The sequence below is a fragment of the Salmo salar genome, chromosome 11, assembly GCF_965601325.2.
Source record: "Salmo salar chromosome 11, fSalSal1, whole genome shotgun sequence".
Classification (NCBI taxonomy): Eukaryota; Metazoa; Chordata; class Actinopteri; order Salmoniformes; family Salmonidae; genus Salmo; species Salmo salar.
The window spans coordinates 98,306,396-98,331,795 of NC_138301.1; the positions used below are offsets into that span (position 1 = coordinate 98,306,396).

The 25,400-nt window shown below is 42.4% G+C and overlaps 1 protein-coding gene across 1 annotated transcript in view; it reads right to left on the minus strand.

Annotated features, from left to right (window-relative positions):
- Positions 1 to 3,134: 3,134 nt before the first annotated feature.
- eng (endoglin) overlaps positions 3,135 to 25,400 on the minus strand; it is a 51,053-nt gene continuing 28,787 nt past the window's right edge. The window contains exons 4-14 of the mRNA XM_014128696.3: positions 21,459 to 21,578; positions 16,430 to 16,601; positions 16,102 to 16,288; positions 15,867 to 15,972; positions 15,435 to 15,636; positions 14,870 to 15,018; positions 14,202 to 14,432; positions 12,070 to 12,136; positions 8,951 to 9,058; positions 8,754 to 8,801; positions 3,135 to 8,455 (exon numbers count right to left, since the gene is read on the minus strand). Coding sequence (XP_013984171.3) covers positions 8,331 to 8,455; positions 8,754 to 8,801; positions 8,951 to 9,058; positions 12,070 to 12,136; positions 14,202 to 14,432; positions 14,870 to 15,018; positions 15,435 to 15,636; positions 15,867 to 15,972; positions 16,102 to 16,288; positions 16,430 to 16,601; positions 21,459 to 21,578 — 1,515 coding nt within the window. The 3' untranslated portion in view covers positions 3,135 to 8,330. The remainder of the gene's footprint in view (positions 8,456 to 8,753; positions 8,802 to 8,950; positions 9,059 to 12,069; positions 12,137 to 14,201; positions 14,433 to 14,869; positions 15,019 to 15,434; positions 15,637 to 15,866; positions 15,973 to 16,101; positions 16,289 to 16,429; positions 16,602 to 21,458; positions 21,579 to 25,400) is intronic.

The following is a 25,400-nucleotide window of genomic DNA, read 5'->3' on the forward strand; positions in this document are numbered from 1 at the left end:
AGCAGAGAGCGCACTGAACAGAGAGCACAGATGCACTTGGCCAAATCAATTCCAGTAATGAGTTAAATAATTATAAGTTTACTCTGACACTTCGCGACCCATACTTTAAGGCTGGTCTACACCAATTCAGCATGTTCACACCCTCTAAAGCCTTAGCTCCACCCATCTCTTTAAGGATTCACGTGAGCCATGCGGTAAACACACCCTATATCAAAGAAAAGTTTAATTGTCACATGCACAGGATACAGAAGGTGTAAACGGTACAGTGAAGTGGTAACTGGCATAGTAGCAATATCAAAAACAGAAAGTGCCCAGATAAAAATATTTTATAAATATTTTATCATTATTATATGATGCTTACCCGACACACTTGTCTAAATTGATGGGTAATGTAAAGGAAATGCTATAACCACCCCCCAGCCACATATAGCTAAGTGGATGGGTCACTATCATCTAGACATGTACACATGTTCATGAAATACAATAGATGGCCGTAATCACCCCCAGACACACCTGGCTAACTTGATGGGGCATGTAACAATCCGGCCAAAGTGGAGTCTTTTGTTTAGACATGTAAGTACCTAGGTAGCTAGCTAGCTAAACAAGGAACCGGCATAATCCCAACTCATACTACTGCCAATAAAAACATTGTCATAGTTGTAGTATGAATCTGCTAACAAACTAGGTTCAATGTTAGCTAAATAACATTAGGCTATAACTAGCAATGCAAATGCTTTTCTGATTAGAATAATATTACTACACAGATCATACGCGTAACGTTAGCTAGCAAGCTAGCGTTTACTAGCTAACTAACAGTACGCTTTAATAAAAACGACTTTCTGACAAAATTAGAAAATTATTTGAAAATGTAGCTACATCTTACCATGCATGGATGGATGAATACATGGATGAATGCTTCACGGCAGACTGGAACGATTTAACTCTGTTTTGTTTGTAGCTACATCTTGTTTGACCAGCATTGTGTCAAGTCACGTGTGCAGAAAGTAGCCCATCACTTTTTTCCAACTGATCTGTCGATTGATGCCCTAAATTTAACTGGCACTATGTTGTTGAGAAAAGTAGCAAAACTTTTGTAGTTCTCAATGGCTAACGTTTTATCTTTCAAAAACGGCACGGTACAAATTACTGTAAACACATACTGAACAGCCCACGTTATAGACAGAAGCAAGCTACATGGCAGACGAATCCAAACTCATCTCCCGGCATGTCCATCCCATCCATTATCTCAGCCAATCATGGCTAGCAGGAAGGTTCCTGACCTTTTTCTGTGGCTAAACCAACTAGGCTCGTAATTCAACAATTTATTTGTATTTATGGGTGGAATATAAGTTTGTTATTAAGAACTGGAAGCATAGAAATAGTGCACATAGAACACATCTATCGCATTTATATGAATTTGGTCGTGCTGCCCAAAAAGTTACATATTGCAGCCTTAACATTGTAAGATAGAATATTGTAGCTAGCTAACATCACTTAGCTAGGTTATCTAGCTTCCTAGCTAACTAATGTAGCAAAATAGCTGCCAACTAGAGTCAAGTTTCACATTCAGTATCTAATCAATAGATAGCTAAAACCCACTGTACTAGCAAGCAAATGTGGAAAAACTTGCTACTATCCAACATACATTTTCTGCTGCAAACAAATTAAAACCAATCAAACCAAAATACTTTACTTCAGATGTTTCGGTCATTAACTATGTCAACATTCACAGACAACTTTCAACAGATTATTTGTTAGCTTGAGTCAGAGACATCTAAGTGTTAATGTCTCATCTGCTTTATACATCCATTGACATCCTCAAACAAGCAGTATGAATGTTAGCGGACTAAACTCTAAAGTTTATGATGAACTTCACCAACAGAGTGGAGCAGAGACCAGGCTTTGTGAAATCTAGCACCAATTACATCAACAAAAATTTGAACATTTGGTTGAATTTGATTAACTTTTAATGTAAAAGTAAGGATTTCAGCAAACAATTAAAGGCATGCAACTACAAAGGACAAACATAGGTACAAGGTACATGATTAGATTTTGTATTGACCTTAGACGAATGGATGTAGTCTGATCTAGATTCCACAAAGCCTGGTCTCTGCTCCACTCTGTTGGTGAAGTTCATCAGAAACTTTGTTCAACTTGGAGTGGAGTTTAGTCCACTATATGAATGTAAACTTTGACATACAGTAAAAGTGTGTGTGTGTTATATCCCATGTAATCCTGACCTTCAACCACACAAAGGCAGAAAAGTCAACTTTGCCATTTATAGACATAGAACTAATCCTTGAAGACCACTCCTAATCAACAAATAAATCAATGTGTGCTACTTAACAATACGCTATTTCCAACTGCTCTAATTTAAAAACGCATAATTGTTTCTTTCGTCTCATCATGATCAGAAGTGTTTAATTGAAGACTAAAAGCACATTGCTGCTGGCTTCACGTGTGACGCTCCCTGACTTGGCTGTGAAAGTGGTCGGCCCAAATTGCTATATTATAATTGCTCTCTGATACTGTGTGTCTTATTCTATGTTCATAACTAAGTGAGAATGTGGTAATTACCAGTTGTGATGTTGTAAATCCCAGTTGCATTCACATTTCTCGTTGAGAAACGCTGATTGGCTAATGGCCAATAAGCTCTTTCAACCATAAACTAAAAGTACAGCTATCATGTTTGTAAACAAATGATTGTGTTCAAAAACCATATTAATGAATTGCTTTATATAAATAATGTTTTGTTTCATTTAACTGCTGAAAATGCTGTTATCAAGGTAATTTCCTTAGTAGGAGATTTCAGAATGTGGGAGAGATCAGGGTTCAGGGATGATAGATGAGTTTCCTACTAGTAATTACGAGTTGGAGGGGCATTCAAGTGGATTTCTCCTAGTCGTATGAGGTAAATACCACCTTTCCACTTGGTTATGAACGCAGCATAACATTGTGGGACACCCAAGGCATAGCAGATGCTTGAGTTGCTTATCTTTCTATGCTTGAGTCTCACAGCAGCTATGTTCTGCAACGTTAACTCTCCTCTGACCTTGACCCTGCTCTTACATGTAAGCCAGCAAGGGAATCATAATAGATCTGAAGATATCACAATAAGAATCACAAACACCCAATTAGTTTCTTAAACTAATTTTATTAAGACGGTTGATACACAAAAAATATATATATACTTTTCAAAAGACAACATATCATTTGAATTTGTTCAGTGCACCATTTGAATTTGTTCAGTGCACCATAGAAGGCACTTTAGCCAGGGTTATAGAATTCCCTGGATTTTTCATCCATGCATAGAATTGGAGCAGTAATTTTGTTAAGATGACAAACTCTAACAACGTTGTTAACAATCCTGAAGGGTGACATCCTGTATAGACACATTATACCCAGGCACAAACAAGCCTTTAATCTAAGGCATTATTTTATAACACAGCAGCCCAGTACAGATCAAAATGAGGGAAATGACTTCATGTTGCTGCTTATAGGAAAAAATAGATAACAGAAAAATGTATTACTGTGAATACATTTCAAGGGTTAAGATACTTGGTAATGTTATTATTCCTGTCTGTCCAGATGAGTTTCAATATATTCTGTTTTTACATATTATATTAGTTACAAAAAAATGTGATAAAAGAAAAAAAGTAATCCCCTTTTTTTTGTGATTTCAATTGCATATGATGCAAGAAATATTGGATAATATTTTTCTTCCACACTTAGACCTTGTACGTTTGGGAGCCTCCCAACTCAAGAGCTGCGTTGAGTGTATCACTCAATAACAAAGAGCTCATAACCACCTCCTAAGTCACTCTCCTTTCTGGATTTAAACAAAGACACCTCCCGAAAGACAAACACTCACTTTCTCTCACACACACACACACACACAGACACTCTCTTGTAATACATGCACACATTCTGTCTTCAACACACAAATACACACAGTCTGCTCGCCTTGCGAGTGTCTAACATTGTGAGAAAGGGAAATGTGCCGTGTGTTGAGGATTGCTTGGCTCGTGTGTATCTATGAGCAAAGGAAGCCCTTGTCAGAGGCTGGGCCAGAATCTGCTGGGTTAACGACTGGATTAACTGACAGCCCATCTGATTTACCCTGCTTTCTGTCAGTACTCTCAGAGAGCCTAGCTGTCACAGACTGTCTGATACAACAACACCCCCTTCATTCACTGTTACTTGCCTGTGGAGGTTCAGTTCAGTGGGACGCCAGTGCTCCCCTTATATGCTGACTATTGTGGGTCAAAAGTTTTGGCTCATAATAGCTTCAATGGGGCCTCCCGAGTGGCGCAGTGGTCTATTGCACAAACCATCTTTTGATTTCTGAACGTGTCGGCACCGGGTACTCGGGATGTGGCTGTGTTATTAATGTCATGTTAAATCAGGACTTTTGATTTGAACATATGGGGTGTTTTAGTTTTGTAGGCGAGGCTACCTATTTCTGATCTCGTTCCCAATGATCAGTACTTCAGTTTATTATGTTGCTGTCCAGAGGTTCTGAATTTGCGATGCACCCGACTGTCCACATTTATCTGCACAATAGCCTTTTGATTTGAACATTTGAAAAGTTTTGGGGTGTGTACTAAGCTATTTGATATATATCTATATATGTATATAGTTGAACGGAATAAGTTAGAGCATGCACACTTGCATGCATGCACTCACTCACACATGCACATAGAAACACACAAACAATGCATTATTAGTTAGCTACATAATAATTTAGGTGGGGGAAAAAAACATATTGGTCCATTCAAAACAATGTTTGGTTGAGGAAGCTCACTTGGTTTTAAGATGGCTGCTTTTGGTGACAGTATCAAAACAAATGAATGACTAATTAATTACTCAACAAATATACATTTGTGTAATGAACAATAACTAGTACAATCATAACAATAAAATCAAAAATTATTATACAAACTGTATAATTTTGGTACAGTATTGCTGTTTCTTTAAGAAACATGGCTGAATGGAATGTTTGAAGGGAATGTCTTTATACCCAGCAGGTCATAATCACAAAGCTTTTCTTTGTATTGTGAGAGCATTTTCAAAGAGATAAAAAGAGGCAATACAATAAAAATACATTTACATTTGTACAATTACACACAGAATGGGTTTACACTTACGGTTCAACCATCTATCACATCTGATTTCCATTTTTCTTGGCACTGGACATAAATAATTACTCCCTAACCTACAATAATTCCAAATATAGTTTTTCCTGAGTTCAATCATTTAGATGTAAATTCTTCTTTTTTTGTTGGTCTTTACAAATCTCACAATGTTTTGGGTAAAACCTTGCTTTGGGGTTGACTTTAGTTTGCATTGAGGAAAGTAAAATGTGTCTCTTATCTAGACATAATACAATTTCAGATAAATATTATATTTTTTAAAAAGGACTATAAAAAGTATTCATTCACAAAGGCTCCTAAGTAACATTGTCATGCATGGACATTTAGTTATACATTCTGCTTGTATGTAACAGATGGCTTGGAGAAAAACAGTATGATGTACAGTGCATTTGGAAAGTATTCCGACACATTCCCTTTTTCTACATTTTGTTACGTTACAGCCTTATTCTAAAATGTATTAAATCATTTTTTCCCCTCATCAATCTACACACAATACCCCATAATGCCAAAGCAAAAACAGTTTTTTTGCAAATATATTACAAATTAAAAACTGAAATATTACCATTTCCATAAGTATTCAGACCCATTACTCAGTACTTGGTTGAAGCACCTTTGGCAGCAATTACATCTTTGAGTCTTCTTGGGTATGATGCTACAAGCTTGGCACACCTGTATTTGGGTATGATCTCCCATTCTTCTCTGCAGATCCTCTCAAGCTCTGTCAGGGTGGATGGGAAGCGTAGCTGCACAGATATTTTCAGGTCTCTCCAGAGATATTTGGTCAGGTTCAAGTCCGGGCTCTGACTGGGCCACTCAAGGACATTCTGAGACTTGTCCCGAAGCCACTCCTGGGTTGTCTTGACTGTGTGCTTACGGACATTGTCCTGTTGGAAGGTAAACCTTTGCCCCAGTCTGAGGTCCTGAGCGCTCTGGAGCAGGTTTTCATCAAGGATCTCTCTGTACTTTTCTCTTGATCCTGACTAGTCTTCCAGTCCCTGCCGCTGAAAAACATCCCCACTGCATGATGCTGCCACCACCATTGTTCACCGTAGGGATGGTGCCAGGTTTCCTCCAGATGTGACGCTTGGCATTCAGGCCAAAGAGTTTAATCTTGGTTTCATCAGAACAGATAATCTACGTTTCTTACACACAGGTCAGGTGCCTTTCAACAAACTCCAAGCAGGCTGTCATTGTCACATCCTGACCATAGTAAGATGTGATTTTCTATGGTAGAGTAGGTTAGGGCGTGACAGGGGGTGTTTTGAGTTTTTCTACGTTTTCTATTTCTATGTTTAAGTTCTAGTTTTTCTATTTCTATGTTGTTGTTTTTTGGGTTGATCTCCAATTGGAGGCAGCTGGTCCTCGTTACCTCTGATTGGAGATCATATTTAAGTGGGGGTTTTTCTTCATGAGTTTTGTAGTTGATATATCTTTTGAGTAGTGTTTGTTTCTCTCTGCGTCACGGTTTGTTTTGTAAATTCAGTTATTTATGTTTTGCAAAGTTTCACGGATTTAATAAAATGTGGAACTACAACCACGCTGCACTTTGGTCCGATCCTTTTGAACGCCGTGACAGTCATGTGCCTTTTACTGAGGAGTGGCTTCAGTCTGGCGACTCTACCATAAAGGCCTGATTGGTGGAGTGCTGCAGAGATGGTTGTCCTTCTGGAAGGTTCTCCCATCTCCACAGAGGAACTCGGGTGCTCTGTCAGAGTGACCATCGGGTACTTCGTCACCTCCCTGACCAAGGCCCTTCTCCCCCGATTGCTCAGTTTGGCTGGGAGACCAGCTTTAGGAAGAGTCTTGGTGGTTCCAAACTTCTTCCATTTAAGAATGATGGAGGCCACTGTGTTCTTGGGGACCTTCAATGCTGCAGAAATGTTTTGGTACCCTTCCCCAGACCTGTGCCTTGACACAATCCTGTCTCGGAGCTCCAAGGAGAATTCCTTTGACCTGATGGCTTGTTTTTTTCTCTGACATGCACTGTCAACTGTGGGACCTTATATAGACAGGTGTGTGCCTTTCCAAATCATGTCCAATCAATTTAATTTACCACAGGTGGACTCCAATCAACTTGTAGAAAAGGATGATAAATAGAAAAGGGATGCACCTGAGCTGAATTTCGAATCGCATAGCAAAGGCTCTGAATACATATTTAAATAGATAAAAAATATATATTTTTAAAATTAATTTACACTTTGTCTTTATGTGGTATTGTTTGTAGATTGATGAGTTTTTTAAATATTTTTATCCATTTTAAAATAAGGCTGTAATGTAACGAAATGTGGAAAAAGGGAAGGGGTCTGAAAACTTTCCGAATGCATTGTAACTCAAGTGAAACGGAATGAAAGAGAGAAACAAAAAAATAAGGTATCTGACTAGCTCACCAGAATAACCCATTCTCATGCTTGTGCTTCAAAATCCGACATCTACATAAATTAAGAGGTAGCCTTTTCCCAATCTTTCCTGACTCATATAAAGACAGATACCCCTTGGTATTGGAGAACATTGGATATTTTAGCTTTGTTGATCTGTCTGAAATCTTTAAATCTGACATGGTGTCTTCCAGCCACCCATATACAGTAATACAATTTTAATTAAAACTACAGTCAATGTGATAGATTCTGGACTGACACCTGTTCTATCTCTAAATTGCCTACAACAAGGGGCCTTGACATTTCCAATCACAACAACTGTGGATGTCGAGAGACAAAAACAGTTTCTCTAATAATGTTTTTAAAAGTTAATCTTTTGTCTCTTTTTTTCACTGACTGACTTATTGTGCCGCCATCAGAGAGGCACAATTCATTGAGAAGAATGCAATGAATTTCCTGTTAGTTCTTAGGGGATATGCTTTGTTTTTCCTGTTGCTAGGAGCCGGGGTCTTTTTTTTCACCCTCGCTGACTTTCCGTCTGGAACTTTTGCTGGGAGGCTAGAGAGGTGAATGTTAGGAGCCTGGACTAGACTAGAGCCGCCCCCCACCCTCCCATTCCTGCTCCTCCCACCCCGCCCCCGACCTCACCACTTTCAGGTGGGGTCACGGGTGAGAACGGGTGGGTGTTTGTGGTGTGACTAAAGAGAGGGGGGTAATGCTTTCTTAAGCATGGTGAAAGAGCGACCAAATAGCACGAGGCCCCTCGGTGTGTCAGAAAGGGGAGACGGTGGTGCTGATGATCTCATGCCATGCTGCTGGTTGGCGTGCTCTGAGTGCTGCCAATGCTGGCATTAGCACTACTGTTCTCAGAGGGGGAGGGGTTCGTAGAAACGGGTTGCCGTTTGCTGGTCAGAGAGCAAGGACATCCTGGGGAGAAAGAAAATGTTTTTTGATTTATGGCAAACCAAATTTCAGCTTGCAAAACTGTTGCCTCTGGGGTGCAAACCAGTTCCCTCTGCCTCTAATAAAGACTAATTTACTTGTTGGTTGATTGATTGCATGAATGATTGAGGGAGAAAGACCATGAGAGAGATCAGAAAAGGAGAAGACGGGTTTTCCTGATCTATATGCGTTGCCTACATTAACATTCCCTATTCATGGAAAATATAGCTCTTTATGTTTAACTGTAACTGGCATCAACCAGAAACAGTGACTAGCATCTTACCTGAGAGGTTTACTGCAGTCGACCCGACATCCAGTCCGGTGGGATATCCTAGATCCCATAAAACAGAATAATACAATTTTAAAATGAAGTCATGGTAAAATTAAGAGAGATCTCAAATCAAGAAAAAAAGACCTCTAAAACACTTTTGAAGCATGTCATTGTAACACCACAAAAGAGATAGTGGGACTCCGACTCACCTGTGCGGATCTTGATAAACCACAGAGCTCCGATAAGCAGAACTCCGATCAGGAAGCCTCCGAAAGCGATGCCCAGCACGGCTGACAGACCAAAGTCAATACACACAGCTAGAACACACAGAAGAAACACATGAATGCATGTCTTACATTGGGGTATTTTCTAGTATCGTTGGATATCAGCGGAATCACAGAGATCAAATTGTATTGGTCATATACATGTGTTTAGCAGATGTTATTGCGGGTGCAGGGAAATGCTTGTAATTTAAACCATTATTATTCCTCCTATGATTTCCTCATTTTCAGTACACTTCATAGGCACACAACCAGTTAACATTACAAGCTCATACATTTTTTGTTGTTGTCTTAAGCACATTGCACAATTTAGGCCAAATCTGTTTGTGGAAGCAAATGCTTATCGCTGTTGTGTACTCGCTAGTTCTGGCTTTCTCATCATGCGATGTGAAGTCCAAGAGCTTGGCCCTGGCAGTGCCATCAGGGCAGCCTGTGTGTGGCATGGTCCCGCACAAGCCGTTGCAGCAATTACAGACGTAGTTGCAAACAAAACAACTGGAGCCAATGGCTGAGGCAGAATTGCTCTCTCTCGACAGAACTCTCAAATCAACTATTCTGACAAGTCAGAAAACAGGCCTTGGCCATGTGCTGCATTGACACAGGCTTCTGACACTAACACACCCACACACACACACACAAACATGTGTGCATCCTAGCAATTGAGCATATGTGCACAAATGCATGCACACCAAGGCACACACACGTTTCCCTGCTTCTGCTTCCTTACTAGTGAACATTTCCAACATGGATCCTGAGAATTTGGGAGGAAGCTAATCATCAGTCCCATGGGCAGAAGCCATCCTGTTTCTTACCCTGTGCAGTTTCTCACCTGCCACCTTAAGCATCCTGTGCCACTGCGCTACATGCTAGGCTCAGCACTATGCTAGGCTACCGACCGCTCTCTCTTTTCCTGAAGGAAAGACAGGATGCAGGAAGGGTGAGGGACAGCATTCTGTTTGTTTGGCTGCACCTCTTGCCACCATCCAAGCCATGTGTATCTGGTTAACATTGTTATTTATGGTGTCTATGTTATAGTCTGTTCTTTAAATAATAATAATAAAGATCATTCATTGCCTCACCTTATTAAAATCACTTAATCATCACTGCTCTACTGTCACAATATATTGAAACCTTTGTGTGCCAATGAAATTAAACTAATGTGGAGAATACATCCTTCAATAAAGTCTAATGAATTAGATTGTAAGTGATTAAAGTTATCTTTATAGGAGGATAATTAATGATCTACTACTGTACTAACAATATCGGCTCAGTTGGTAGAGCGTGATGTTTGCAACGCCAGGGTTGTGGGTTTGATTCCCACGGGGGACCAGTACGCAAAAAAAAAAAAAAAGAAATGTATGCATTCACAACTAAGTCGCTCTGGATAAGAGTGTCAGCTAAATGACTAAAATGTAAAATGCAAAGGCCCTGTCCCAGTTCATGTCTAAACAGAAACCTGTTTTACAGTCTTTCTTTTATTTGTTTTCCAGAATGGGTCGACTTGTTATTTGTGTGTTTGGGTTAGACAGCAAAGCTGAACAAACAGAGACAGGAAGCAGAAGCCTTGTTGTAGGTGGGGAGGAGGTGGAGAAGACGGACAGCAGCAGTCCTGTACTACGACACTACTACTCCAAAGAGCCCTCTGGGGGACAGCTACCAAACAGGAAGGACAACCGAGGGGAGTCACATCCTGGCCAATGAAAGCAGGCGGGACCCCCAGCAACAACATCAGGAGTCAGCCTGCTTCAACTGTCATAAAAGCTAAATTCCAACACTCTGGCCAGAATTCTGAAGCAGAACTGAGAGCCCAGAAAGTTGGCTGGCTCCAGTTGTTTGGTGTGTGCACTGTGTAGTCACTTGGCAGGCGTGGATAAAAAGAAGCGCTTAGGTCAATGAGGAGTTGCCTGCAGTTTAATGGGAGGAAACGTTGTTCCCTTGCCACTGATTCCCGTTCAGCCATTCTCCATCACAAGTCCCTGAGTCCCTCCACACGCTCACATCACCTTTCCATTACATAAGAACCAGAATGGGCTGGCCAATAAAACAGGATGCAAAAACAAAAATGAGCAGCGAGGGTCTGGCTGTGTCGCCTCCAACCCCATCACCATCAAGCCGCTGATGCTCCAACCTGTATCCTCTTCTTCTCCTGCATGAGGAAATTGCAGGAAACAATTACTTGTTGGTATAGCTGGGGAGCTATGTTCCAAGCCAAAACATGAACCTGAGATTCGTTCTCTTTTCTTTTTCACCCCAAAATAATGGGCTTGCAGAGGGTTGAGGAATGCAAGGTTAGTTCCTGACTCATCTGCCCAGAGATTGTCCTCCCCTTTGAAGAGCGACACCTTCCCCTCTTTGTTTTCGGGGGTTTCTGACAATAGCTCCAGTAATTTTTTTGGGACAGACAGCCGCTCGGCCAGACCTCGGACACAATGGATCCCCCCGAGGGTCATTACTGGCTGATTGTGGCCACAAAGTCAGGCTGCAGGCCTTCCTAAGGAAGAGGCCCCACCCCACCTCGCATCCCCTCTACGACCCCTCTCTTTTCGTATATCCTGAACTCATCATCGCCATGACAACAGGCCCAACGTTAAAGTGGAGCTCGATGGAAGGCGAGACAACTGAAACAGACGGACAGACTGGCAGCAGCTGCTGTGGCTGGAATGAGATGGATGATGGAATGTTCTGAGAGGGGAATTGCTGAGGAGGACAATGCGGTGGCTCTCCTATTATTGCATTTGACAGCAGTGTTAGTGCTGATTTCATTTGGATATCTTTTGGTTTTCCACAGGAAAGAAGATGGCACATTATAGCATAGGGGAAGTTGGGGGTCATATCAACGATAGAGAAGAGTCATGTTTAAAAATACACTCAATTTGAATTTATGAATTCTGTCATTTAAGGGCCAACATTGGGGTTATCATTGTACTGTAAATGTTGACTGATGCCAAAGCTGATAAGAGAAAAAGTAAGGGTTGAGTTGCTAGAAGGACAAACTACACTACAACACAACAACAGAGCTGGAAGGATTTGGAGTTAACTGAACTCACTTGGTGGTGGGATGTATGTCTGGGTTACCTCCAAATTCCTCTTCACTCTTCCTCCATCTCCACATTTCTACAAGAGAATACGAAGAGAGTGAGACACATCATTCATTTTGCTTTGTTGGCAAAGATACTAAAACCAACTCAAAACATCAAAAATGCTTTAAGGTGAAAGGGAAAGTTCACTAAATATTTGGGTTGTTGACTAAGCTACAGTTTAGAATGAACAATGTTTAGTGAGCAACAGTTGGCACACACTATCCATTGAAGAATATTCTCTGTGTATGATATTTCATTTTCAGTCTAGCTCTAAATGTACACTTTCTGGAACCGTTGTTGCTGTTATGAGACTGAAATCAATTTGTCAGAGAAAAATGTATTCAAGGATCTATGAAAAATGCTCAATAATGAAATAAAGCATACTAAAAGAAAAAACTAGAACATATTTTCTCATTGAAGTAAATTTAAAAAAACAATACCCCCCCCCAACACACACACCTACATACACACACACACCTCCCCCCAACACACACCTACACCTAAAGTTGAAGTGGGATGTTTACATACACTTAGGTTGGAGTCATTAAAACTCATTTTTCAACCACTCCACATATTTCTTGTTAACAAACTATCGTTTTGGCAAGTCGGTTAGGACATCTACTTTGTGCATGACACAAGTAATTTTTCCAACAATTGTTTACAGACAGATAATTTCACTTAAATTCATTGTATCACAATTCCAGTGGGTCAGAAGTTTACATACACTAAGTTGACTGTGCCTTTAAACAGCTTTGAAAATTCCAGAAAATTATGTCATGGCTTTAGAAGCTTCTGATAGGCTAATTGACATCATTTGAGTGCCTCTTTGCTTGACATCATGGGAAAATCAAAAGAAATCAGCCAAGACCTCAGAAATAAAATTGTAGACCTCCACAAGTCTGGTTCATCCGTGGGAGCAAATTCCAAATGACTGAAGGTACCACGTTCATCTGTACAAACAATAGTATGCAAGTATAAACGCCATGGGACCACGCAGACGTCATAACGCTCAGGAAAAAGATGCATTCTGTCTCCTAGAGATGAACATACTTTGGTGCGAAAAGTGCAAATAAATCCCAGAACGACAGCAAAGGACCTTGTGAAGATGCTGGAGGAAACGGGTACAAAAGTATCTATATCCACAGTAAAACGAGTCCTATATCGACATAACCTGAAAGGCCGCTCAGCAAGGAAGAAGCCACTGCTCCAAAACCGCCATAAAAAAGCCAGAAGAAGTCGGTTTGCAACTGCACATGGGGACAAAGATCCTACTTTTTGGAGAAATGTCCTCTGGTCTGATGAAAGAAAAATAGAACTGTTTGGCCATAATGACCATTGTTATGTTTGGAGGAAAAAGGGGGAAGCTTGCAAGCTGAAGAACACCATCCCAACCATGGAGCACGGGGGTGGCAGCATCATGTTGTGGGGGTGCTTTGCTGCAGGAGGGTCTGTGCACTTCACAAAATAGATGGCATCATGAGGGAGGAAAATTATGTGGATATATTGAAGCAACATCTCAAGACATCAGTCAGGAAGTTAAAGCTTGATCGCAAATGGGTCTTCCAAATCGACAATGACCCCAAGCATACTTCCAATCTTGTGGCAAAATGGCTTAAAGAAAACAAAGTCAAGGTATTGGAGTAGCCATCACAAAGCCCTGACCTCAATCCCATAGAAAATGTGTGGGCAGAACTGAAAAAGCATGTGCGAGCAAGGAGGCCTACAAACCTGACTCAGTTACACCAGCTCTGTCAGGAGGAATGGGCAAAAATTCACCCAACTTATTGTGGGAAGCTTGTGGAAGGCTACCAAAAAAAAACTTTGACCCAAGTTAAACAACTTAAAGGCAATGCTACCAAATACTAATTGAGTGTATGTAAACTTCTGACCCACTGGGAATGTGATGAAAGAAATAAAAGCTGAAATAAATAATTCTCTACTATTATTCTGACATTTCACAATCTTAAAATAAAGTGGTGATCCTAATTGACATAAGACAGGGAATTTTTACTAAGATTAAATGTCAGAAATTGTGAAAAACTGAGTTTAAACGTATTTGGCTAAGGTGTATGTAAACTTCCAACTTCAACTGTACATACCTCACTGAAGCAGAGTTTGACGGAGCACTCCAGGTCCCAGCTAGTGGACGACAGGTCTTGGAGCAGCTCTAGGGAGAAGCTAACCCTGGTACTGTTGGGGCACATGGTGGAGGCGCACATCTCTGACCTGAAGGGCATGTCCCTGACCACCGGGCATGAGCCCTTGGAGCGCACCGAGCAGTTGATCACCTTGATGGTCAGCACAATCTCCCCCAGCATCCTCCCTGAGATCTGGAGGAGAGGAGAGGGATGAGTGGGGACAGGAATGATTGGAGTGCTAGAAATGTTTGCATACACTGCAGTATGGGTGTTGTTTTGTGGCCTAGAGCAGGCCTGGTGGGAGATGTTGGTGGATGCATTTGCTCCCATGTACATACTGCATACTACATTGAATGGTCACTATATCATATATGGTGTTATACTGTATATCAATATGACAATACTATGTACTGTAGCTACATCCAGGACCTCTCTTGGATGGACCTACATCCCCAAACATTAATTAATACCTGTAGATCGAAGAGAGTTTTGCTTTGTGTGTTAGGAGTCATACAGATGTGAAGGTGTGCAGGGCTTAGAGGATGAGAATTTGGGCACGGCGGAGGAACTGGGAGAGCATTAGAAAGAACAGGAAGGTGTTGGAGTGAAATAAATAAAAAGGCTCTCACCTCTGCGTAGATCCTCTTGTCGCTCTGCACCTTGGCGTTGAGGTCCAGAGGGGAGCGGTAGTCTGGAGAAGTGTACAGCTGCATGATCAGAGGCATCTGAGGGGGGCTAGGGGGCGATGGGGTGGTCTCGGTGGGTGCAGTCTCTGTGACTGAGACAGCAAGACACAACGTTCACCTGTCAGTAAGAATCCATTTGTACATGATACTACAGGATAGGTGTACCATATATTTGTTTTAATAAAATCATAAATAATAATAATAATGTTGGCTAAGCTAGTTAGCTAGTCTAGTACCGGAGCCTGCTGGCAACAGTGGCATAGTGTTAGCTACCAATTACTGAGAAAGCTTGATAAAGCATATTCTTATTGCAGTTTTGCACCATTATACCAACCAACAGTATGAGCATTTATGATTGTAGAGCTGGTCACTCTGCGTCGGAATTTGCATTAACTTCATACATTAACTAATCGGAACATTTGTCAAATTTACAGAAACTCCCTAGTCATGCTACCCTTGCTAGAGGCTAATATTGACTATGCTCACTGTGACTATAACTGTATTTTACCTGGTGTGTGGTCCTTATTCCCAAGGACCAGTGTGACCATGGTGCCCTCGGTTCGGATCTCAGAGTAGCTGGTGATGGTGCTTGCTTTGAAATGGTCCAAGGCCTTCTTCTGTACAGCATCAGCACTGTCTGTGGGGATGTCGACCGTGGGAGGGATCGTATGCATCATGTTGGTGGCAGCAAGCATGATCACGTTGTTAGACTGAGCAAAATAGAGATACAATTAACATAATTTGATATAATAGATAGTACTGTATGGTTATTTTCAAATGTATATAGGACACCATTGTCAGTCACAGAGTATAATGCATACTGATCTGAGCCTGAAATGATGACCAGACAAATGCAGGTAAAATGTCTGAGTCATTGGTGATTCAGTTTCAGGCATTGATACTACAATTTAGTCAATTGTAGATGTTATCCAGTGCTTACACAGAAGCTGGTGTGCTGTGGGTCATGGATGCTCCACGTGGTACCCTGAGGACCTCTTAGGAACAGACTGATCTGCCTCTCACTGATGACGTGCACAGAGACATAGCTGGAACCATAAAATAGTGTTGATTTACCGTACCAAGAGCACCAACAACCAACACAATAACCCGTATAAGGCCACTATCATGGAAAGTGTTGCTAATGTTTTCAGCCAAGAGACTCTTCAGTGTCTTACCGAATGCTGACATCCTCAGGGATGTTAACGATGTATAGTTCTTTCTCAGTGTGACTGTTGAGAGGCTGGTTCGAGCAGGACTTGATCGAGGAAGGTATGCTTGATTTGAATGTCAAATAGTGCTTGAGGGAGTGCCATTCATTTTCAAGTGTACAGTTGTTGGAGCCAGTTGGAAGGATTCTTGTTCCTGTAAAATCATTCATATTTATTATTCAGATTTGTTACATCATCTGTCATTCTTCGGTCACAGCAAAAACGGACAGTTTGTGGCAGTTGTGTAAGTTTGAGGTACGTTGTATGTATCTGACTGTATCTGACAGTGTCTTACCCTCTCTGCCTGTGGAAGCGATGCTCGTTGGGTTCTGGACGGTGGTGAAAGACGTCACCCCACCAAACTCCTCGGTGGCCCACCTCACTAGATCTTCGTTGTCTGTGGGCAGGGCTTTTCTATGGACGTTGCCTTTTGAACCATAAAACATTATATTGGAGTTATTGGCCACCTGGAGAGTGAAGGAAAATACATTAGACATTTAATTTCAAGTCTCTTTGACTATCTATTGTATGCAAGTTATGATACTATGGGTTCACTTCAATTGAACCCATATTGCAATAATGCTACACAGTCCGCTGGTCAAACTAGACCACAGAATAAAAATGTACATGCTACTTATTAAGTTATATTCTCAGGTAGACTCCCCTCACAATTCAATTATTAAGAAGAGGCGTGTGCCAAGGCAGTAGTTCATAAACAAAAACACACTACATATATAAGGCAAGTTTGATTGAATCTGTCTGTTAACATGATCCACTCCATTATTTTTAATTTCCTTAATGTACGTGGAGGGATACTTGTTTATATACAGTACAACCCTAAGTCATTAAGCAACTCTACCTCTATGAGGGTCAGACAGCTCTGTTTGTCTGCTCATTGTTACCGTGGCATCAGGTGAGTCAGCGCCTTATTTAGAGGCTGCTACCTCATGTTTGCCCAATGTGTCTGACAACAGCCACATCAAAGCATGCCCCCCTTCCTCTTCCTCTCTCTGTCTCGCTCTCTCCCTCTTTCTGTCTGTCTATATCTTGATCTCTTTTTCCATCTCTCCTTTTCTCTCTCTCGCTCTCTTTATTCTCTGAGCAGAGCAGAGCCATTTGAAGAGGAATGTTTATTATGCTAAAGTGTCTACAAGCCCGGTTGAACAACCCCATTGGAGCCAAGGTCATTCCTTCGCTTCCTGAGTGGGGCCAGGAAATGGGGACCTTTTTAACTCTGTGCGTCAGTGGAGTCGGCAGGAATCTGGCTCCATACGGGTATAAATATATACATCCAGCCTAGTGTATGCACACTACAGCACACATTACCGTTTCCCCAACAGGCCAGAGAAATAATGGACTGTACATGAAGCACTCAAGTAGGTGTTCTAATATATCGGTCGGTTATGTGCCATTTTGGTGTAACCTAAGAGTCGCGCCCAATCTGTACTCATCTGCTAATCAAATATTTGTATAAAGACAACTATACTTCTATAAGCATATTAAAAAACAATTTCATTATTTGCCCAAGAGCTTGAGAATAGAGTTCCTTTATATATTATACAGAGCATATGGATGGAGCAGATATCCATTTCCCTTTGGATCCTGTCTCAACAATGGCTTCATTTTCTCCCCCATCAATGTTCTCATCACTATTCCCGTTGCATTCCAGCTAATATACCACACAGATGGACAAATTGTTCTGGACTGGCGGGACTTATATAGGTCCGATGTGTTGTTACAATTAATTTCAGGATAATGGATAGCATAAAAACAACAACAAACAATTAGCTACGCTGCATTGCACAAACTCACAGGAGGTACAGTATGTGCTCAGTGTTTTTCCAAGAAGAGGCTAGGGAAGGGGGAGAGAGCAGCAGCCATTGTGTTGGCAATGATTTTGGCATTTGAGGAATAATTCCATATATTTCCTGGTGGTCGAGGTCTTAGGGTGAAAACTAAGGGCTGGAAAGAAGACCACTGATTGTTCTCTCTGTGGACCTCCATGTTGGCGGTCAGTGTGTGTGTATGTGTGTTTTAAGGCCTGCCAGCTGCAGCCAGACCCCATAAAGCCAGTCAGAACGCTCTGCTGAGAGCCAAGTAAACCTGTGTGATTGATTGGTCCTTCTCATGCGTGTATATTTTGTTTAATGTGGATCGAAATAGAAAGACGGGAAACTACAGAGACGAGAACATAAAAAACATCACAATGGAGGGAGAGGAGGAGGGGCAGAGAAGGGAGTAAGTAAGGAAGAGAGAAAGAGAGTGAGAGGGATCAGCGAATGATAGAAGGAACTACTTTGACATGAATTTGTCTCCTGGGGGTCAGAGTTCGACGCTGCACGGCCCGGGGACATAACGCACAACAGGAAGTAGTCTGAGCAAGAAGTGGCTTTGTCTACTGGCACTTTCAGACACTTCTCAGATTAGACTTCCTTCCTTTGGCCTGATCCAGAGGGGTTGAATGAGCCAGGGATGACAAGCATGCATCCTCCTGTCCTATACTCCTCGCATCGCCTCTCTTCTCCTCTTTTCTCCTTCTCTGTCCTCCCCTCTGATTCTCCTCACTTCTCTCCTCTTCTTCTCTACTCCCCTCTTCTCATCTCCTCTCGTACTGCATCATTAACCCTGTGGAGAACACTGGAGTGACAGCTAGGAACCTTATCGCTCAGACGCTGTGCAGACACTGTATTGTGTGTAGCCGTGACACTCATCATTGTGTGTCTGTGTCATTGCTATCACAGAGGAGTCAGGGGGATTCAAGTCACTGTCAGAGAGAGCTATCTAGTGGGCTGTTTAGATCAGGCACCCATCCAAAATAGATTAGGTTCGAGGTCAAGGCCATTCGCCTATCTGTCTGTCTCTGTCCCCTTGGCTCCGAGGACGCATCGTGAACTGTCTGCACGAGGGCGTGCGGGGGACAATACCAGAGGGGTCATCAACTCTTACATAACATAGAAGAGAGAGCACTGGGTGTTTCTCAATATGCATACTACCGTGCTCCACACTCTCATGCTCCGAGTGAATTCTCAGATGAAGTTCTCTTGAGTACGTTCTTGCGAGGACAAGAGTGTGGAGAACGCATAAAACATTACATTTGAGGATCACTCACACTCCCCCTACTATATTACCTCACGCTGCACCTTCCCATTCACTGAACATTCTTCCAGCCAGGACAATTGCAACAATAGACGAAACAAGATATACACAAACCAAACGTTTTACTTCATAACTATCAGCTATGTGAATCATAATAATGTAGCTAACCAGATAGTTTAACAGGCAAAAATGACCTGAAATGAATATTATGCAAGATAGATCTCAATTCTTTGTTGGTAGCTAGCTAACCATTCTTCATGGCTATCTAACAGTAGTAGCTAGCCAGTTAGCCCTATTGACTTATTATGGGCTTGCGATCTACGGTACGTAGGCAGGTAAACATTTCAAAATGTAATTTTAATCAAGATAAAATATTGTAGTCAGACAACATATGAGAAGTGAATAGGCAACATTTCATTCCCAAATCGGAGTGTATTTTTCTTTGCATACTTTCCGTTGAAGCTTGCATCGATGCATGCTTCAAAATATGTAGAAACGGAGTATGCATTCGATTACTGCCCTCCGTGCTCTGTTTCGCATACTTTGATTTGGACTCATACTCCGAGCCTCCCGTGCTCCAATTTGCGTGCTTGGAGCACGGTAGTATGCATTTTGAGAAACACCCACTGTGTATCATGTCTTGGTGTGAAGCTAAATTACCACCCCATATTAGATGGGAGAACAAACGACAAGATCTACAACAGGGAGGAGGGACAACTGAGGATACGAGACCTTGAACCTTGACGATGAACTCACAGGTCGGTGGCCTTTTGTGAATGTACGCAAATGTACTCTGTCCCCTCTGAGTGTGTGTGGGGACTGTTCCCTGTCCCGGTCACAGCTGGATAGAACACTGGGCCTGTACCCAACAGATCTGTCAGCCTCGTGACGCACTTCCTTTTTCCATTCAAATGGTAACATTCCCAAGTGATCCACTACACACTATCCCATTCTCCCATCCCACACACACATCCCCTCTTCATGTAAAATGGTTCCCCTCTCTGCAGGACACGATAGGCTATCCTACTGTCACAGACTGCTGACAGTGTTGTAAACATTGAATCATCCTATTTATCGTGGAAGATTACTGAGTTTTAACAGCATCTTAATACGTTTAAACAGAGGATAGAGGGTAGAAGGGGGTCGAAATAGAAAAAAGATCATGTTATTTATTTTACCCTTTGTGTGAGAAGCAGAGATCAAGAGGAGGATGCTTGGGCTGTGGACTTGGTCTGAACTCTCAACTCAGCTTGGTACTTGTGTTCATTGTGATAAAAAGCAAGAGTTCTGTTTCAAGAGAATGGGTGCCTACAGACAAGTTGCGGTTTGAGTCCCAGGCAGGGATCCAAAATCAATAACACTATAATTTACTGTCAAACTCCAAAAGAAAACATCCCATCAGTCCCTTCTGCTTCATTTTCAAAATTCGGTTGACAAGACGAAACCCTTTGAGACACACCATCTCTTTCTGAAGGAGTCCTTTCTTTCTAAAAACTCACTTGAAGTGTGTAAATCTAGTAGATAGGTTGAACACAATACTCAAGTTAATGTCTCCACTATAACACTATACATCCCCAGTGTCTGACAGAGACTATTAGCTTGCTCCCTGCTCCAACACACTTTAAGAATTTTTATAATGTGTACCAGATATAAAATACACACAGGTTCTTCGGTACTGGGAAACTAAACAAACAAGGGTAATTGCTTCTCCAAACTGTCCCAGGGGCTTGCACAGCTGTGGCTGGTTTGGAGAGCCCATCTGGGCCTGCAGAAAAGCATTTCTGGTTAACTATGGAAGTAGGGAGCCTGGCAGTGAGGCTCTAATCCCCCCCCCTCCCCCGGCTCCAAACACTGGAGCTGAACAGAGCAGAGTGGAGCAGCTCAGCTGGCAGGAACAGGAGAGCTGCCAGGCTAGACTCCTAGCCCTTGCCAAGCCCCCATTAGCGAGCTATCAGGCAATGCAGCCAGCTATCTATCAGGCAATACCTATTGAGAGTCCTTCTCTATTTCTGTAGGCGATTGGGCATTAAGGTGTCTAATAGAAGTCAGTATCTGCTTTTCTCCCGGCTAGGATATACTGTAATTCCTGGAGTAATAATTTGCATATAACTTTTGTGTACTTTTCATACACTGACATACTGTAATGCCCTTACACTAACTGATACACAACCCCAAAGGAAACAAGTGGCAAAAGGAAACACTTAAATGAGTAGAGAAGGTATACTTACGTATAAGCTGACATCCACGTTAGCATTGGGCAGAAAGTGTATGGCCTGCTCTGAGTCTGTGGTGATGATGAGGTGCATTGGCTTGGCAGTGGTCATGTTTAGTTCAAACATGGTGGAAGCCTAGAGGGGACCGAAGAATCAAGTTAAACTTCAAGAAAAATACATTCAAGTTTGTGATGACTGTAAATGCAAAAAAAAGCATGATATCATCATGTTTATCACAATTCACCCCACGTTTTTTACTGCAAGACAAACAATTCTTACACACCCCCAATCACCCACCCCACCATCCATCTGAGTGTACAGTACACATCAACTTAATCACCACATCAACAATGGTTGTACATTCAAAACTGAGCCATGCATGGTATGTACAGTAGCTATAGCATAAACATGTGGCTGGCAGGGGAAGCGGTGGTGGCTTTAATTCCCACAGGAACTTTGCTGTGATTAGAAAATAAAAATCAAGAATCAAGCAGTATAAACATTTTTTGTAAGAGATCACACTGGGGTCGCAGTGAGGGCAATGTTTACTGTAGGATTCTAAGAGCTAATCTGTTTGGTCACCTTATAGGCCTTATATAAGGGTAATTATGCAATGTCATTGTTTATGAGAGTCTCTTGATAAATTGTGAGCTGGCATAGATTCTAAATGTACTTTATGACAGATTAAAGGATGAGGCTTACTGCTTCCATATGTGTCTGACTGACTAGCACATACTGCACACACACAAAACCTGGTTCCCAATCTATTCCCCTCACACGTATATGGACTCCACACCTCCATCCTGAAAAATCTACTTCTCCAATAGTGTTATTACATTTCACTGAGTCAGTGCATGGCATCATCAAAATACAATGACTCCACACTGCAATGTAATGATCCTGTGGTGGGGTAACACATGGCGTTCGAAAGACACAAATGTAATCTAACACCTTCATTTATTTTGAAGGGACCAGGCTTGGGATTGAATTGTCGCCTGACAGCTCAACACAAGGGTTTCTATTGTGTTCTGTCTCTCCCACAGAGAAAGTCATTGAGAAAAGCGCATTTCTGTTCCCTTCCAGAGGCATCACATCAGCACAATACGTGTGAAAAATACAAGGATGGGCTGCATGCCAAATTATGTACCACTTTCTTCACTTCTACAATTCCAGAGATGACAAGAATTCTGTTGATGGTAGGTCACTTGTGTGATTTGATAGAGACAGCTGATCTAAGACACATAACTTTCCCAATGCTAGAGAGACTACATAATGTTATCTACTATAAATCACTGCGTAATTATGGCGCAATATGGAAACGTGACATATTCACCCCAAGTGGCAGGTGTTGGCAGACAGAAAGTTCTGACTGAAGCTCCAAGAAGTCTGTAGTAGAGGAACAGACTACAGCAACACCTGTCCAATACTACAGTCAAACCAGCACAACACTAGCAGAACCAGCTCATGGAACCAATCCAACACCAGTGAATCCAACCCAACACCATTCCAAAACCAGTGATCCCAGTACAGCAACAGTTCCTGCTGTGAGGCTTGGGGCACCAGGAGGAGTGGAGGTGAGATACTTGGGGTACCAGGAGGAGTGGAGTTGAGAGGCTTGGGGTACCAGGAGGAGTGGAGTTGAGAGGCTTGGGGTACCAGGAGGAGTGGAGTTGAGCGGCTTGGGGTACCAGGAGGAGTGGAGTTGAGCTGCTTGGGTTACCAGGAGGAGTGGAGATGAGAGGCTTGGGTTACCAGGAGGAGTGGAGTTGAGAGGCTTGGGTTACCAGGAGGAGTGGAGTTGAGAGGCTTGGGTTACCAGGAGGAGTGGAGTTGAGAGGCTTGGGTTACCAGGAGGAGTGGAGTTGAGAGGCTTGGGTTACCAGGAGGAGTGGAGTTGAGAGGCTTGGGTTACCAGGAGGAGTGGAGTTGAGAGGCTTGGGTTACCAGGAGGAGTGGAGTTGAGAGGCTTGGGTTACCAGGAGGAGTGGAGTTGAGAGGCTTGGGTTACCAGGAGAAGTGGAGGTGAGCGGCTTGGGGTACCAGGGGGAGTGGAGGTGAGAGGCTTGGGGTATCAGGAGGAGTGGAGTTGAGAGGCTTGGAGTACCAGGAGGAGTGGAGTTGAGAGGCTTGGGTTACCAGGAGGAGTGGAGGTGAGAAGCTTAGCCATATCCACTCCACTAATCTCTTCTCCCCTCTCCAGTGACAGCAGAGTCACCATGTCCACCTGGCCGGCCCCATACAGTGGACTCCCAACCCTGACAGAGAGAGGACAGGATGTGCATGGATGCCCTCCTGTAGTGCACACTATCTGCTTCAGAGGTCCTGGAGGAGATTAAATAGCCTCTTTCTGAGTGGCAGTGGCCTCGACACATGCTTAGCTCACAAAGAAAAGCTCCACTAGGCAGTACAGGATTCAGCAGGCTGGAAGCCAGCTGTACAGAGGGTCAGAGGCATATTCTACACTGAACAAAAATATAAATGCAACATGTAAAGTGTTTTTTATAATTGTTCATACACACAAAAAGCTTATTTCTCTTAAATGTTGTGCGCACATTTTACATCCCTGTTAGTGAGCATTTCTTCTTTGCCAAGATAATCTATTGGCCTGACAGGTGTGGCATATCAAGAAGCTGATTAAACAGCATGATCATTACACAGGTGCACCTTGTGCTGGGGACAATAAAAGGCCACTCTAAAATGTGCAGTTTTATGCCACACAATGCCGCAAGATTTGAGAGCGCATGTAATTGGCATGCTGACTACAGGAATGTCCAGCACAACTGTTGCCAGAGAATTGAATGTTAATTTCTCTGCCATAAGCCACCTCCAACATCGTTTTAGAGAATTTGGCAGTACGTCCAACTGGCCTCACAACCGCAGACCACATGTAACCACGCCAGCCCAGGACCTCCACATCCGGCTTTTTCACCTGCGGGATCATCTGAGACCAGCCACCCAGACAGCTGATGAAACTGTGGGTTTGCACAACCGAAGAATTTCTGTCAGAACTATCAGAAATCGTCATCCTCACCAGGGTCTTGACCTGAATGCAGTTCAGCGGCGTAACCGACTTCAGTGGGCAAATGCTTACCTTCGATGGCCACTGGCACGCTGGAGAAGTGTGCTCTTGCATTTTATCCGATGGCAATTTGAATAAACAGAGATACCGTGACGAGATCCTGAGGCCCATTGTCGTGCCATTCATCCGCCGCCATCACCTCATGTTTCAAAATGACAATGCACAGCCCCACGTCACAAGGATCTGTACACAGTTCCTGGAAACTGAAAATGTCCCAGTTCTTCCATGTTCTGCATTCTCACCAGACATACTAACCATTGAGCAGTAACTTTGCATAGCCATTGAAGAGGAGTGGGACAACATTCCACAGGCCACAATCAACAGCCTGATCAACTCTATGCGAAGGAGATGTGTCGCACTGAATGATGCAAATGGTGGTCACACCAGATACTAACTGGTTTTCTGATCCACACCTCTACATGTTTTTAAAGGCATCTGTGACCAGCAGACAACAGGTGAACAGTGTTGGGCTTCAACTTCCGGTCAGTCAAATATGTTCTTGCAATATTGACCACAGTCAAGAATAGAGGTCGACCGATTAATCGGAATGGCCGATTAATTAGGGCCGATTTCAAGTTTTCATAACAAATCGGTAATCGGTATTTTTGGCCACCGATTTGCCGATATTTATTTATTTATTAAATTACACCTTTATTTAACTAGGTAAGTCAGATTAAGAACACATTCTTATTTTCAATGACGGCCTAGGAACGGGGGTTAACTGCCTTGTTCAGGGGGGATTCGGGGATTCGTTTTTGCAACCTTGGTTACTAGTCCAACGCTCTAACCACCTGCCTTACATTGCACTCCACGAGATGAGATGATAGTTTCCGGATTCGACCATATTAATGACCAAAGGCTCGTATTTCTGTGTGTTT